The sequence below is a fragment of the Barbus barbus genome, assembly GCF_936440315.1.
Source record: "Barbus barbus genome assembly, chromosome: 35".
Taxonomy (NCBI): domain Eukaryota; kingdom Metazoa; phylum Chordata; class Actinopteri; order Cypriniformes; family Cyprinidae; genus Barbus; species Barbus barbus.
Window position 1 is genome coordinate 26,422,941 of NC_136763.1, and position 18,021 is coordinate 26,440,961.

An 18,021-nucleotide genomic window follows, 5' to 3' on the forward strand; every position below is an offset into this window, starting at 1 on the left:
TCCAAATTGGGCCCAAATTGTCAATATGTTGTGTGGCCACCATTATTTTCCAGCACTGCCTTAACCCTCTTGGGCATGGAGTTCACCAGAGATTCACAGGTTGCCACTGGAGTCCTCTTCCACTCCTCCATGATGACATCACGGAGCTGGTGGATGTTAGAGACCTTGCGCTCCTCCACCTTCCGTTTGAGGATGCCCCACAGATGCTCAAAAGGGTTTAGGTCTGGAGACATGCTCGGCCAGTCCATCACCTTTACCCTCAGCTTCTTTAGCAAGGCAGTGGTCATCTTGGAGGTGTGTTTGGGGTCGTTATCATGTTGGAATACTACCCTGCGGCCCAGTCTCTGCTTTAGTATGTCACAGTTCATGTTGGCATTCATGGTTCCCTCAATGAACTGTAGCTCCCCAGTGCCGGCAGCACTCATGCAGCTCCAGACCATGACACTCCCACCACCATGCTTGACTGTAGGCAAGACACACTTGTCTTTGTACTCCTCACCTGGTTGCCGCCACACACGCTTGACACCATCTGAACCAAATAATTGTATCTTGGTCTCATCAGACCACAGGACATAGTTCCAGTAATCCATGTCCTTAGTCTGCTTGTCTTCAGCAAACTGTTTGCGGGCTTTCTTGTGCATCATCTTTAGAAGAGGCTTCCTTCTGGGACAACAGCCGTGCAGACCAATTTGATGCAGTCTGTGGCGTATGGTCTGAGCACTGACAGGCTGACCCCCCACCCCTTCATCCTCTGCAGCAATGCTGGCAGCACTCGTACGTCTATTTCCCAAACACAACCTCTGGATATGACGCTGAGCACGTGCACTCAACTTCTTTGGTCGACCATGGCGAGGCCTGTTCTGAGTGGAACCTGTCCTGTTAAACCACTGTATGGTCTTGGTGCTGCAGCTCAGTTTCAGGGTCTTGGCAATCTTCTTATAGCCTACGCCATCTTTATGTAGAGCAACAATTCTTTTTTTCAGATCCTCAGAGAGTTCTTTGCCATGAGGTGCTATGTTGAACTTCCAGTGACCAGTATGAGAGAGGGAGAGTGATAACACCAAATTTAACACACCTGCTCCCCATTCACACCTAAGACCTTGTAACACTAACGAGTCACATGACACCGGGGAGAAAAAATGCTTAATTGGGCCCAATTTGGACATTTTCACTTAGGGGTGTACTTTTAGGACTCACTTTTGTGGCCAGCGGTTTAGACATTAATGGCTGTGTGTTGAATTATTTTGAGGGGACAGCAAATTTACACTATTATACAAGCTGTACACTCACTACTTTACATTGTAGCAAAGTGTAATTTCTTCAGTGTTGTCACATGAAAAGATATAATAAAATATTTACAAAAATGTGAGGGGTGTACTCACTTCTGTGAGATAATGTGTGTGTGTATATATATATATACACAGTGTCCTGTGTATTGGACACTAAAGTATTGGAACAGTAAAGACAAAATTGCTCTGTTGGCAAATATCATTAAAAGATGAATATGAGACAAAACTACAGAATGTCACATTTTATTATTGGGTGATTCAACACATATATGTTTTACCAGCTAAGAAGTTCAGCACTTTTAGATTCTATCTGATGTGAGCATAAGTATTGGAACAGTTGCCTCACAGGTCTTTCTAAGTGATCAGCTGTGTCCTGTTGCATTAATTCTTCAGATATTAAAAGCAGGGAATGTGTCGTATCAGTTATATCCATTACTTCTGCATTCTGAATCTTGCATTTGATGATGACACACACAAACCAGGATGAAGACGAGGGAGCTGACTTTGAGAGAAAAGCAAGCAATTTGGATGCTAAAAGAAAAGAGGAAGTCAGTTAGAGCTCTAGCAAAAACAAAATACATGGAGAAATCAAGAGTTTGGAAACCACCAGCAACAAACAACGACCTGATCGGCTGAGAAAACAACAGTAGTTGATGACAGACAAATCGTAAAATCTGTGAATATGAACCCTAAAAGACGTGTCTGTAAAATCACCAACAACTTCCAGAAAGCTGGGGTGATGCTCTGACAATTTACTGTCCTCAGGAGACTATGACACAGAATTACAGATGTTACACAGCAAAATGCAAACCTCTGACCAGCACCAAAAATAGAAAGGCCAGATTAGAGTTTGCAAAAAAGCACAAAGGTGAACCAGTAGAGTTTTGGAACTGTGTTTATGGACTGATGAGACAAAGATGAACCTTTATCTAAGTGATGGGAAAGCAAAAATGTGGAGGAAAAAGGGAACTGCAATGATCCCAAGCAAACAGCCTCTTGGTGGAGGTGGTGGCGTGGCAATGGCATGGGCATGCATGGCTGCCTCTGGAACAGGCCCTCTCAACTTAATGTATGATGACAGTAGCAGAACAGTAGCAGGGTGCAAAACCATCTTGCCTACCAATATTCAAGAAAATGCCACCAGATTAATTGGGAAGTGCTTCATATTGCATCAGGACAATGACCCAAAACACCCTGCCAGATCAGTCAAGGAATTTATAAGGGCAAAGAAATGTAAAGTCTTAGATTGCCCAAGTCAATCTCCAGATTTAAATCCAAATGAACATGAATTTCACCAGCTGAAGAGGAGAGTAAAGGCAGACACTCCCCAAAACAAGCAACAATTGGAGTTGGCTGCATTAAAGGCTGGGAAAAGCATTTCAAAGGATGAGACCAAGAGTCTGGTGATGTCTATGGGTCACAGACTCATTGCTGTGATTGTGTGCAAGGGATCTGCAACTATATAATAGCTTTTAATCTTTTATATCTGCCTTATGTTCAACTGTCCCAATACTTATGCTCACATCAATGAGTGGGATGAACTCTAAAAGTGCTGTTCTTTTTATTCAGTAAAACATGTTGAAATAGATAGATAGATAGATAGATAGATAGATAGATAGATAGATAGATAGATAGATAGATAGATAGATAGATAGATAGATAGATAGATAGATAGATAGATAGATAGATAGATAGATATAGTGCAATTAATAAAAAGTAACTTCTGACCAAACACCATCTTGGACTTGGCAGCTATGCTGTGTCAGATCAATATACTGAGGCTCAATGGAAATGTCTCGGATCACGTGGACCACTGGACGTGACCTAATAGACAAACAATCAAAGAGTCAAAGAGAGTAATAATGACTGCAAGGCATCTATTTTTGAACATTGAGTTGACATCTTTGTTATGGGACACATGCTTTCAATTTGCAGCTCATGTCAAAATCATATACAGGAAGTTCATATCTCACCTATAAAGCACAACCTGATCACTGAGAGAGCCAATAGCTAGATCTGGATAAAAATTCCCATCAACATCTAGTCCTCCAGATATGGAATAGCCCAGCCGCTTGACTCCTGCATTAAGCCCATCCAGAACCTTGAGGTGATGACAAATACATTCAAAATGCTGTGATGGCACTCCAGGCTGAATGTCATTACTTCAGTGCAGCACTTAGGTTGCACTTATTTCTTCTGTGACCAAGAAATCAAAAATATATTCAGTATATCACATAGATATGGAGACATTTTTGTTGCATTATTCCATAATAGATTATGACCCACAAAATAAATGTGTAAAGATTAACAAAAAAATGAACATATTAACAAATAAATAGGAAAGGGGTGTGTGGCCAAGTATGGCAAGTAGGGATAGCTGCAGGCTTGAGCAATGGGTGTGGCAAAAGGTTAGGGCGTGCCAAAAGGTAGGGGCGTGGAGAAAGGTCTTAATGATTGGTCGACAAAGCTGTCTGTCAGGGTGTGGGGAAAGGGTTAGGAGTAGATTTTGTTATACTGATTCACCTTTCGGAACGCCTCATTTCAGCACGCCCATTGCTCCAGGCTGCAGCTACCCCCGTCTCAAGTATGGTGACCCATACTTGGAATTTATGCTCTGCATTTAAATCATCCAAGTGTACACACTGTAGTGAACATACACCTGGAGCAGTGGGCAGCCAATGCTGCTGCTCCTGGGGAGCAGTTGCTCAAGGGTCCAAGTAGGGATAACTGCAGGCTTGAGCAATGGGCGTGGCGAAAGGTTAGGGCGTGCCAAAAGGTAGGGGCGTGGAGAAAGGTCTTAATAATTGGTCGACAAAGCTGTCTGTCAGGGTGTGGGGGTAGGGTTAGGGGTAGATTTTGTTGTACTGATTCACCTTATGGAACGCCTCATTTCAGCACGCCCATTGCTCCAGGCTGCAGCTACCCCCGTCTCCAAGGGTCTCACCTCAGTCTTGCTATTGAGGATGGAGAGAGTGTTGGTTATTCACTCCCCCCACCTACAATCCCTGACAGACCTGAGACTCAAATCCATGATCTTCAGGTTACAAGTCCAACTCTCTATCCATTAGGCCACGACTGCCCCAGATAGAGTGGAATCCCCAAATTAATCTTAGAATTTCACAAACATTAATTAAATTAACAAATAAATAAAATGACATTTGCAAATAAAAAACATATTCACAAATATCTTATGTCATCACAAACACAACTTTGCCTGGCATTCATTTGTGAATTAGAGCACAAGCCAATCAGATAACAGCCACACTTCGCTGACCAATCATAGCATCTTCTCGCTATAACCTTCATTCTTCTGCATTGGCTTAGCAAATATAAGGGTGTGATGACCCTGAGTCTTCTCCTGATCCTATTGGGGCAGAGTGTCTGAGATTTTGATTGGTCTTCCCCCATGTTAATTGATAATTAGAGTATATAGGAGTGTTGTGTGTTCAATGGGATAGGCACTCTCTGTGGGATATTTTCCCTCAGGAGTGACTCTTGGTCAGTATCTAAGACCTTGCTAACTCTTTCACGTTTTGCTTCTTTTGCATTTCTTATATCATGTAGTTTTTGTCCTGTTTTTATTTTTTTATTTTATTATCCATAGACGTACTGTATGCTTTTTTATCATTACTGACTGTTGTTGTATTAGTTTAATTCAATAAAACAATTTGTATAGATTAATTATATTTTGTTGTTTGATTCTTATTTTATGTTACGGCTTTAAACGAGCAGGTCATAACAAAGGGACAAAGGGTCATAAAAAAGGGATAGTGTAAAGAAAAGGTCGTTAGACCATTAGACTGTGTTTCAAGCCAAGTCACATTATTATATTTTACATGATTTTGAAAATGCCAGAAGACAGCACTTTACATCTCTGTTATGGGAACAGGTGATAAAAACACGTTTGTGAAAGCATGTTATTCGAGATGGAACAAAAAGTGTTAATAAGTAACTGACTAATAAATAACTGGATTCAACCTCATCTATGTGGATCTAGCGATCTACGAAGCTATAAATAATATTTTTTTTAAATACTGAATAAAAGTATTACAAAATAATTGCCATTGTTTGTAGAGAAAAAAAATATATATACATACAGGTTCTTTTTAAATGTGTTGCATTTAAATATAAATACATATAGTCTAAATGATATTCATTGGTAAAACACGAACAATATTTCATATAAATCAGACTTACTAGTTTTAATAGTAAAATTTGTTACACCATCCAAAAAAAGTTTTTTTGTTGTTATTGTTGGATTTTATTTTTTTTGCATCACTGCCCCCATGTGGTCATTTGGGCCCATATTTGATATTATATGTGTCAATATGCCCTATTTTAGTCACCACAATTGTGCTTTAAGAGGCAAAATAAGCCATTGTATCATGTCTACAGCTGCACCTGGATGCATCAAAGCAAATGTGCAAATCATTTGTCCTTCATCATGTCACGCCTCGTCCAGTGTTAACAGTATTGCTGATTATAAGGATTTATATTTGCTTTGAACACATCACAAAGGTATTACTAATCAGGACCTGTAAATGATCATAAATTGTGTATAATCCTGAGTTTATCCTCATTCACTGATCCTGATGGAAATATTAAGAAGTCAAACAGGATTTTTTTAACCACACAAACAGCTCTTCAGCTCAACTGTACGAAGTGTCCATAGATAGCAGTTCCTTATAGGGGTGCGAATAAAATAATCTGCTCCCAACTTGAATGTAAAGAAAAACATGTTTGGCTATAGCGAGAAAGTGGTCAACAATTGGCCAGCGAAATGTGGCTGTTATCTGATTGGCTTGATCCACGCATTTTTGGATTTGTCAGCACATCTTGTTGCTAGAAATGTTTCAAAATCCCCAAATGCACAGAAAGCCATTCACAAATTTACAGGACGCAAATCACAAATAAATGCCAGGCAAAGTTGTGGTTGTGACATGAAAATATATTTTGGTGAAGGTTTTTTTTTTGCAAATCTCATTTTATTTATTTGTGAATTTAATTCATTTTTGTTCAATTCTAAGACTTATTTGTGGATCTCATTCTATTTATTTGTTAATATGTTTATTTTTTGTTTATTTATTTGTGGATCACAATCAATTTATTTGGAATAATGCAACAAAAGTATATCCATACACAGATCTCTCCTAAATTTTCTTCCTAGCATACCAGCGAACAAATGTGTTCCTCTGTCCAGAAGCACAAATCTTTTACACAAGGATTCCCTCACCTACTGACTGTATTTGAGAGTAGATAAGTACAGACAAAACCAAAGCAATGCCAACAGCTCCAAACATTCTAAACACTGGTTACTAAATGTGTTTGTGGCTGTCTCAAATTTTCTGCTATTTCTTAGCCTCTGGAACGCTTGTTTGTCTTTCTTACTCATTCACAACATTTATTTGTTAGTTGCAGGGCCATTTTCTTGCCTTACATTTGACCCTGGACAACAAAACCAGTGATCAGGGTAAATTGAGATTTATACATCATCTGAAAATCTGGAATCTGAGGGTGCAAAAAAAAAATCTAAATATTGAGAAAATCGCCTTTAAAGTGATCCAAATTAAGTTCTTAGCAATGCATATTACTAATCGAAACTTTTTTTTATATATATATATATATATATATATATATAGATGGTATGAAAATATCAAATTTGCAATTCCGTGTCTCTCTTTGCACATGTACAGTATTTGTGAAGCATTCGTATAGTTTGTATTTTTTATCCTCTATTTTTTTAGTTTGTATAGGGTAAATATTTATGTGAAGCATTCATATAGTTTGTATTTTTTATCCTTTATTCTTTTAGTTTGTATAGGGTAAATACTTATATATAGTATACTTTAGGGATGTAACGATATGAAAATTTCTCATCATGATTATAGTGACCAAAATTATCACGGTTATCAGTATTATCACGATATTGTTAAAATGTGCTGGAGATGCTCAAAAAGTACAGATACATAAATCACTTCACCAAGTTTTATACTTAAAAATCAACAAACAGCAAATAAAATGACTTTTTGTTTGCATAATCACTAAAACAATAATATTACCAATGAGGTCTGGATTTTAAATGACAACTTGAACTGACACCAGTTTAATAGCATGTTCAAATAAACAATGTAAATGTTCAAATAAAGCTTTGAAAAAGTTTCATATAAAGGTAAACCTCACATTTCAGCCTTTAAAGAAAAGAGTTAAGTCAAAATGATAATTGATTAATAAGGGGAAGGGGAGACGGGAAGTGGTGTGTGGCTAAGTACGGTGACCCATACTCAGAATTTGTACTCTGCATGTAACCCATCCAAGTGTACACACAGTAGTGAACACATACCCGGAGCAGTGGGCAGCCAATGCTGCGGTGCCCGGGGAGCAGTTGGGAGTTCAGTGCCTTGCTCAAGGGTCTCACCTCAGTCGTGGTATTGAGGGTGGAGAGAGTGTTGGTTATTCACTCCCCCCACCTACAATCCCTGCCAGACCTGAGACTCGAACCCATGACCTTCAGGTTACAAGTCCAACTCTCTATCCACTTATCTGCTCCATAAATAATTCTATATAGCTTATCTGAATTGTTTAAATGTGTAGAATCCACATAAGCTTGTTTTTCATCAACCGGTTAAAATTTACAGCAGGTCATGCAAATTTGGTCCGTTTTTTGGCCAGACAGAAACTGCACACAGGCTGAATGTAAGTAAGTGTCTGTAAATCCACTCTATGACAGCAGGTGGCGCTTTACATGGAAAAGCTGAATTACAGCTGATTCCCGCGAACAAACCAGTATTGTTTAAGAACACTTGCTTTAGGTATTACATGGAGCTAAGATGAAAACAAAATGCCATCAAATCGTTTCTGAAGACAGTCAGATCCTTCAGAGGTACATTCATATAATTAATTCACTGATATATTCATTTGTATAATTCCCTCAGCACTCTTTTAAAACCTCCCAGCTTTTCCGGCCCTGTTTTTACTCAGAATTAAACTACTCTGCTGCCGTGCGCTCGTGACACTGTTACACTCTGCTTTATGATTGACAGTATTTATTTATCGTGAATTGTTCAGATCGCGGTAATCGAATACGGTTTTAATGATAATTCAAATATGAAACGGTAATACTAACCGTGGGGAATTTTATCATGATTTATCGTCAAACCGGTAATCGTTACATCCCTAGTATACTTATAGTTAAATCTGTCAGCAGGTTAGTTGTGTATAGGTTTATAGTGTTTTTTACTTCATTGTTGTATGTCTGTATTTATGTAGCACCGTGGTCCTGCGAGGCACGACATTTCATTCCACTGTATGTCCCCACATGTAGCGGAATGACAATGAAGCTCAACTTGAACTTGAACTTGAAGAGTCTTCACTTCAGGGCATACAGTTTCCCTCCTGGCGGGAATCTCCCATGGAGAGCCGTCAAGGAGAGAAATCAGGTCCGAGAACCATTCTCGGCCCGGCCAGAACGGGGCTAATAGCAACAGCCGGACCCCGTCCCGGCGAACTCTCTCCAGAACTCTGGGGAGCAGAGCATTTGTGGCAGTAAATGAAGAGGTAACATACCAATTACAAGTGCAGTATGGAGTACCTCAAGGCTCAGTACTTGGCCCCTTACTTTTCACGCTTTACATGTTACCCTTTGGAGATATCATTAGGAAACATGGTGTTAGCTTTCGCTGTTATGCTGATGATACTCAGCTCTATATTTCTTCGCGACCCAATGAAAATAGATGACTATCAATTTCTTACTGCTAAATTCAGGTGTTAATTATTGGACATAAAACATTTGCATGTAATAACCTAGATCACTGTCTAATACTTGATGGCTGCTCTGTAAATTCTTCGTCATCAGTTAGGAACCTAGGCGTACTTTTTGATAGCAATCTTTCCTTCGAAAAACATGTTTCTAGCATTTGTAAAACCGCATTTTTCCAAATATATCTAAATTACGACCTATGCTTTCAATGTCAAATGCAGAAATGTTAATTCATGCGTTCATGACCTTGAGGCTAGATTATTGTAATGCTCAATTGGGTGGTTGCTCTGCATGTTTAATAAACAAACTCCAGCTGGTTCAAAATGCAGCAGCTAGAGTTCTTACTAGGACCGGGAAGTATGACCACATTAGCCCGGTTCTGTCAACACTGCAATGGCTCCCTATTAAATATTGTATACACTTTACGATCTTGCTAATTACCTATAAGGCCCTGAATGGTTTGGCACCTCAGTATTTGAGTGAGCTCTTATCACACTATAGTCCTTCACGTCCGCTGTGATCTCAAAACACTGGCCATTTGATAATACCTAGAATATCAAAATCAGCTGCGGGCAGGAGATCGTTTTCCTGTTTAGAGCCCAAACTCTGTAACAATCTACCTAACTCTGTTCGGGAAACAGACACACTCTGCCAGTTTAAATCTAGATTAAAGACCCATCTCTTTAACCTGGTTTACACATAATACACTATCACATTTCTATAATTCAAATCTGTTTAAGGATTGTTAGGCTTCATTAATTAGGTTAACCGGAACCGGGAACACTTCCCAAAACAACCAATGTACTTGTTACATCATTAAAAGAATGGCATCTACGCTAATATTAATCTGTTTTTTTTCTTATTCCGAGGTCACCGTAGCCACCAGATCCAGTCTGTATCCAGATCAGATGGTCACTACAGTCACCCAGGTCCAGTCCGTATCCAAATCAGATGGTGGATCAGCACCTAGAAATGACCTCTACAACCCTGAACGTCAGCGGAGACCAGGACTAGATGAGCCCCAGAGATAGATCCCCAGTGAAGATCCTGTCTCCTAGACGGCCATCGGGACAAGACCACAGGAACCAGATGAGATTTAAACTGCGGATTTTGTCTGGCCAGAGGAGAATGACACTATTTTAACACTCTATTTGCCCGTCTAAATACTGTAAAGCTGATATAAAGCCACCCAGCTTTATATCAAACTCATCTAAAGCTGCTTTGACACAATTTGCACTGTTAAAAGCGCTATACAAATAATAGTGACTTGACTTGACTGAGCCTTGCCAAACACTCACCAAATCTATTTTACCAACTCGGTGTGAAGCATCCATTCCCCAGCATCTCCAGCCAATTGATGTGCCACGTGAGATGGCGACCACTCCACAGACCACGGACAGGGTGGCCATCTTCATGACTGCTCCCCAACCAGTGAGGGACGCATCTGTCGCTAGCATTACGCGGCGACACGGAGCTCCCAGCACCGGGCCCTGAGACAAGAACCAAGGTTGCCTCCACATGTCTAAGGAACGTAGGCACCACCACGTGACCTTGATCATGCGAAGTGGGTTTCCCCTCAGGGAGAACCCCTTGGTCTTGAGCCACCACTGTTGGGGTCTCATGTACAGCAGGCCAATAGGTATTACGTTGGACGCAGCTGCCATCAGTCTCTGAAACTGCTTGACAGTGAGTGACTGGCCTCCTTTCACTCTCCTGACTGCCGTGAGGATCGACTCGATCCGAGCAGGGGACATACATGCCTACATCGTTGTCGAATCCCAAGCCACACCAAGATAAGTGGTTCTCTGTAATCGAGAAAGCACACACATCTTGGCGTTCAGTCTTAACCCTTAACACTTTCATGTGAGCGAGAACAACATCGCAATGTTGCGCCGCCATCTGCTCTGATTGAGCGCGAATTAAAGAATCGTCGATGTAATTGAGTATGCGGATGCCTTGTAGCCGCAACGGAGCAAAAGCGGCATCCACACACTTTGTAAAAGTGTGGAGTGAGAGTGCTAGGCCAAAGGGAAGAACCCGATATTGGTAAGCTTCGTCCCCGAAAGTAAACGTCAGGAACTCCCTGAGAGTGGGAAGGATGGAGACATGGAAGTATGCGTCTTTTAGATTGATCATGAGAAACCAGTTCTCGGACCTGATCTGAGACACAACCTGTTTGAGTGTGAGCATCTTGAACTTCAATCTGCTGACTGAGCGGATCAACTGACGTAGATCTAAAATGGGACGCAACCCTCCATCCTTCTTGGGAACTATGAAGTACTGGCTGTAGAACCCAGACTCTCGTTCGTGAGGAGGGACCACCTTGATGGCCTCCTTCCTCAAGAAAGTATCTACTTCTCGTTCCATTACCAGAGCCTGCTCGGGGCTCACCAGAGTGGGATTCACCCCATTGAATCGAGGCGAAGGAGAACCAAACTGGATTCTGTAGCCTCTCTCTACAGTATGCAGGACCCACTGAGACACATTTGGCAGTAGTTTCCACACTGCCAAATAATCTACTAAGGGAACCAGTATCTCGAGACTGGCCTCTGGTGTAATCAGAGCGGCTAGTAGACCCCCGAAGGGTTGGCGAGCATCTCAGCTCCGCTACGTTTCCGGGTGGAAGAAACTGAGATGTGTGCTCGCTGGAGATTGCTGCGCCCTGGAACACCACACATGGCAGGGTTGGCAGACCGATCTCCTGAGGGCACGGAGGAGAGACGGGCACAGTGTACACCGTTCCTCCCCAGAGGGGCCTGCCTTCATAAGCCCCGAGCAATAAGCATCAGGGCCTTTTGGCTGAAGACCTCTTCACCTGAAGGACGGTCCGCAGATCCGGCTTAGGCTTAGTCCAGGAGGAAGATGCTGTCCTTCTCTCTGATGTCGGACAGGGTCAACCTCAGATGCCTCTACGCTGCCACCAGGGCTGCCATAGAACACCCAATAGCACGGGCAGTCTCCTTGGTAGCGCAGAGAGCCAAATCAGCAGTTCGCCTGAGCTCCGTGATGTCATCGGGGATCATCGCCTCACAATCATCCAGCTCATTAAGCATGTCAGCCTGGTATGCCCGCAACACAGACATAGTGTGCAGGCATGCGTCAACCTGACCCACTGCCATGTACCCCTTGCCCACCAGCGCTGACGCAGCGGCTTGGAGGGCAAAGACGGAGCCTTTAGAGACGACGCAGCATCGGGGGACAGATAGCTCGCAAGCATCTGTTCCACCCGAGGCATCGCTCTATAACCGCAAGTGTCCAACCCCACCACATTACCATAGTAATATGAGGTGGGAATGAAGATGCTTTAACTTGGCCACTCATCACCTCCAACAGCTCCTCATACCGGGACGACTGAGGGGGCGGAGCCTCGGCGCTCTCACATTCACCCTCCTCGGAAGAGCCCGCTGAGCCCACGCCCCGGAGGGAAGTGTGCGCATTGCGGGCTTTCGATCCCAGGGAGCGCCTGCCGAATCTGATGGGTGGGTAAGGAGATAGGGACTCGCACATCTCCATTCCCTCCAACAGATCCACTTGCGAACCCCACGAGCGCCGACGCCCCACCGCGGGGAACGCTGGTGAAGGTTCCCCTCTCATCAAAGGGAGCGAAGCACGTGCATTGGCAAACGTTCACAATGCGAACAGCCGACTCCCTCGAAAGCCAACTGTGCATGCTCCGCTCCCAAGCAGAACGCGCACAAGCTGTGTGTGTCACCTGCAGTGATGTAACGCTTGCAGGGAGGAACACACAGCCTGTACTGCGAGCTGCTCTCACCCCTTATGTCGTGGATATCTGCTTGACATACCTATTAGCTGTATGCAAGAAGATATCAGGGAGCTTATAACAGTGGTTTGGACAAACAACACTAAATAAGACTCACAACAGAAAAATATCAGACAGATACACACAGAGCACTTCGCTGAATGACATAAAGCTGACGCAGGTTTCACTGCACGTGCTTTTATAACAGCTGGTCATTACGTCACCTCGCCCGTGATGTCTCGCCCATCCATTGGACAGATTACACTTGTATTCAGAGCCGGTCACGCATTTTCGGACGCAGCTCGAATTCCAGAAGAGGAACTGTGACTTTTCTAATCTATTTTTTTTTCTTATTTAAAGTTTTAATTTTTTTAACCTGTTGTGAGTTTATTATTTCATCAATAATATTTGAATGTTTAATGATTCTAGTGTCTGTACTTTTCTCTCTAATTTATTTCAATGATATACGAATGTGTAGAACCATAATGAAAGCTGCATCATGTGTTTTGAACAGCTATATTTAATGATTGTGCTAACAACTAAACAGTGAAACTATAGATATCTTGTGTGTGGGTGACCTAAAGTAATGTTCCTATGATATTTCATAATAAATGAGTATTTTGAACCAATGCTTCTGCAAATGCAAGGCTTCTTTAAAGATATGAACGCAATATGCAAAGTTTTGACCATTGGACAGCCTGTTACAAATCATGACTGTTTTGAGTTTTGTGTCTAGAGTTGTGAAAAATGACATCAAGGTTCTGAAAATAGTAGCAAAGTGATTGTAAAAAACTGTAATGATTGTACGAACAATGACACAGTGAACCTATCGGTTGCTTGTGTGTGGGTGATCTACAGTTATGTTTCAATGGTATTTCACAGTAAAATTGTTTTTTGAACCAATGATTGTGCAAGTGCAAGATTTCTTTAAAGATGTGAATGCACAATGCAATGTTTTGAACATTAGACAGCCTATGTTACAAGTGATAACCGTTTTGTGGCTAGAGTTGTGAAAAATGACATCAAGGTTCTGAAAATAGTAACAAAGTGATTGTAAAAAACTGTATGATAAATGTTTTTGTGAAGCATCTAATGTGTCCAAGACTTTTGCTGAGTATTCTGTGTGTGTGTGTCTGTCTGAGAGAGAGAAGGTTTGCCTGAGAGGGTTTGGTATCAATGCCAGATGAAGAGCCACGGTAAATAAAAACTTTCCCATCTCCATCAAATGGGGCTCCAACAGCAATGTCTGAAAACAAACACAATCAAATAAAAAAATATAAAATGATTAAAAATTGTTTCAATACTGTAATTGCATTATTTCTAATTTGGCAAGTAGAGTATTTTCTCTTATGGACAACCACATACAGTATGCAGGTCCCAAAGTAGAAAACAGCGCAATAAAAGTGAAAACGACTGACACGCAGGTTTTCTAATCAATTGATCATGCAAACAAAACTGACAACACTGCGAATTTCATTGCACAAACATGACTGTAGAGCAACCTATGAACACCTGACCTTTCTCAGTGATAGACCTATGAGCTGTGTCTATCTTCATGTCTGCATCATGATTCCACATGGAGAAGAATTGACAGAGGAATTGAAAAATCTGACTGTGAGACAGGAAAAGGATACAGGAAGATCAGTGATCAACTAAAAAACAGTGGTTGCTGCAGGAAGGAGGTATAGAATGAGCCAGAGCACCACTAATCAGGATGATAATGGCCATCCTCTTAAAATAAAACCACGGAAAGTGCACTACTTGCACAATCTAGTTTTTTTTTTTAAATGACACAGGGGTTATCCGTGGAAACCAGGAGTTTCTGTGACAATTCAGGTAGACACTGTATAATATGCAGCCTCTTGTTTGCTCTTCAGTACAAAACTACAAGAATAACCTTTGCTTAAGAACCTGAAAAGAAGCCTAGATGAATATTGGGAGCACATTCTTTGGTCAGATGAGTCCATGATAAATTTGTTCATCTCAGATGTTTGGCATTAACCTGATCAGGGATACCAGAGTCTAGGGCTACATGAGTGTTGAGTCTTAGGAGATGACATTTGTAGATGACACCATAAATGCCTGTTGATGTACCAAAATACTGGCTGACAAGATGACTTCCAGTCTGCAAATGAGGAATATTCCAGCAAAATAATGATCCAAAGCACACATGATGTTCTAAACAAGGAAAAAGTGAAAACTATGACCCGGCCAGGTATGTCACCTGACTTAAATCCAATGATCACCGTTTTTTTAAAGGGTATTTTAAAGACTGAACAACACAACCCCTCCAACAAAAAGCATACGTTAAGTATAGTACTTAATTATTCTGCTTTGTTTATTTAATGGAAAGGCCTTATATGGGAAATTATGTAAATTTTACATATGTTTTTTTTTTGTTTTTGCTTTTTGTTGTTTTATATATATATATTTTAATGAGTGTAACATCTGTATGATGTGATATAATTGAATTCGAGGTCAAAGAGATAAGGATGAGGTTGCTCTGTATGTCACTTTGCAAGTAGGCTCAAAGTAGAAATAAACATGTATTAGAATAACTTTATAAGTATTGTGATATTAAACGGGGGTGTACTCACTTCTGTACTGTAACAGTAATACCATATTATTTTTTTACAAAGAACCAAATCCAGAATTCAATCTAATCTGTTTTTCTGAGATACCATGAACTAAAGCGTATAAACACACTTGCATATACGTATGATTTCTTCCTTACCCCCATAACCATCCCGGTCCAGATCTCCAGTACTACTGACAGTCATCCCAAACATAGAGTCATATGTTCCATTGAGCCGGATCGGTCGTGCCTTTTCCCAATGGCTGGCTGGATTCAGGTACACATATACAGCACCTCCAATCTCTGCCTTTCGGTCAAAGAAATTTGGAGCTCCCACTACAATATCTGTCCAACTGTAGGTGAAATCATCCTGTTAGATATTAAGCACTTCAGATTCATGGCTTTACACATGGACTTGTAAAGTATCTTACCCATCACTATTCAGATCAGCTACGGCCACAGAATAACCAAAGGAGGAGGCCAGTTCCTCACCCCACAGAATGTGGTCAGGCATCAGCCGGTAGACGTTGTCCTTCCGTAGCAGAACCACGGCTCCTGTGTGATTGGCTCGAGGAGCTCCAGCAACAAACGTCAGCTCAGACTTACTCATAATACCTCCGGCTGAATCCACAGAGAAACCTGTGATGAGAAGGGACAGATTCACAAATGAAAACAAACAGGGCACATGACGATTTTATACCTGATTTTATAGATTCCATATGATCTTGCCCATTTGTCAGTGATTATGGTATATGAATTTATTAGCGTTATCAGGGTACCACAACATCAGTAGCAATACCAATGTAATGGAATTTGTAAAACAAATACAAACTATTGAAATATCAATATGTCAATGTTTTTTTTTTGTCTACACACCCAGGTAACTGTTCTGAGTGACGTCCTCAAATGAGCTTTTGGACGGTTCCAGTGTTTTGTAGACCAGCGCATCCTCAACGGGACTGGCCATAAATAACAGCCCTGAGAGGAGTTTAGATGAGAAAAGGATGATTTAGAGGGAAAAAACATCAACTCATCAAAAGCATATATCATTACCTTTCCAGTTGTAGGTCCCCGGAGCCCCAAAGAGGATGTAGTTTTTGTCAGGTGTGAAACTAGCTGACAGGCCCTGTTGGCAGAATCCAAACTGCTCATGTCCTTGAGAACGACCTTCACAAAACTTCCACTCTCCCCCATCCAGATCATCTCTCTCGGTCAAATCTTCACTCAGCACATAACAGCGTCCGATCGGGTCACGGGTCTCAAACGTCTGGTTGACGTGTTGTCTGAGCTCATAGAGGTGAGCGCATGTCTGACATCACAACGCAAACAGAATTATGTAGTGCAAATGCCACAATGACCTAGTCCCCATTCTCCATAATTGTGCTTTGATTTTAAAATTGAAACTTTAGGATTGAAAGTCCTCATTGTAAGAAAGCAGTGATGGATGAGGTACTTGAGTTGCCTTGAATTCCATTACTGAAGGAGTACTTAAATATATCTTTGCTTAAATCTATGTTCATTCCCTATCAGGTTGCGTTTTGAATGCGCAGAGCGCTCATGATAGAGAATGCAATGAGGGTCACTACGTTTGCTGGGCTTCTGGGCTGGACCTGATCTCAAGCGTGTTCAGTGCTGATGATTGTGGGTGTTTCAAGGACACAAAGAATGCAACCTTTGATGCATCCTTTTAAAAATGTTGAAAGAAGAACATGAAAAGAAGGCTGCCTTCCAAGGATCCTTCATATTGAGGTGACCTTTGACAGCACTTCATGATGCGGCAGGTGAAGTATGCCGCTTTACTCGGATTTTAAACAAAAACACTTGAACCAGCTCATCAAGGTGTTCAGCATGACATGAAAATAACTAGCATGAGTACCGGAGCAGGATTGGAACTGAAATCTGCAGAAAGGTGGCCCTTCTGGAACAGGGTTGACTAACCCTTCTGAACATTGTGCATGATGTTATCTACCGTATACATGGCACATCAGATCTGTCTGATCTACCTGTCACAGGTATAAAACATACTCACCACTACTTTTCCACCAATTCCTTGACTTTTGACTGTGACACCCAACCACTGGTTGTCTTTGCTCTCTCGGTCCAGACTCACTTGAGAAAACAAGAAACATTTTTCCTTGAATGGATACAGTTTAGCAGAGCAAACACTTTAGTTCATCACATAAATATGAAGCTAAAATGGTCTTAATAAGTGTTACCATGTCCATCGATGTCTACTCGTTCACACTTCTCTGGTGTAACCGGACAGCGATACAGTGCACCGGGACGACTGCTCCACAAAGTTCCTAATCCCCGGGCCTGAGGCGCCCCAACCAATATCCTGCAGAGGAAGACTAACACTTTAAATGTTGTTCCTATGTCACTAATAGTTAGCGGTTTCAAGAAAACAAAACCATAGCTGCATAATTTTTATAATTAATTACATCAGTGGTCTCCAACATGGCATGGTCTCCTCCTGGTCAAGCACATTCTATAAGTGGCCTGAATACTAATATTTTATTTACTTTATTTATTTTTTTATTTTAATTTTTTTACAGGATAACTGTAACATAAAACATAAAATAAAATAATTTCATAATTTTAAATATTTGGAAGTTTGCATATATCAATGTACATTGACATA

The 18,021-nt window shown here is 41.2% G+C and overlaps 1 protein-coding gene across 2 annotated transcripts in view; it reads right to left on the bottom strand.

Moving 5' to 3' along the window:
- Positions 1 to 18,021, bottom strand: part of itga7 (integrin, alpha 7) — a 58,877-nt gene that overhangs the window by 22,417 nt on the left and 18,439 nt on the right. For both annotated transcript variants that reach the window (XM_079393472.1, XM_079393473.1), the window contains exons 2-10: positions 17,597 to 17,718; positions 17,410 to 17,489; positions 16,434 to 16,689; positions 16,257 to 16,358; positions 15,812 to 16,019; positions 15,540 to 15,733; positions 13,963 to 14,051; positions 3,263 to 3,390; positions 3,018 to 3,113 (exon numbers count right to left, since the gene is read on the bottom strand). In XM_079393472.1, the coding sequence (XP_079249598.1) occupies positions 3,018 to 3,113; positions 3,263 to 3,390; positions 13,963 to 14,051; positions 15,540 to 15,733; positions 15,812 to 16,019; positions 16,257 to 16,358; positions 16,434 to 16,689; positions 17,410 to 17,489; positions 17,597 to 17,718 (1,275 nt within the window). The remainder of the gene's footprint in view (positions 1 to 3,017; positions 3,114 to 3,262; positions 3,391 to 13,962; positions 14,052 to 15,539; positions 15,734 to 15,811; positions 16,020 to 16,256; positions 16,359 to 16,433; positions 16,690 to 17,409; positions 17,490 to 17,596; positions 17,719 to 18,021) is intronic.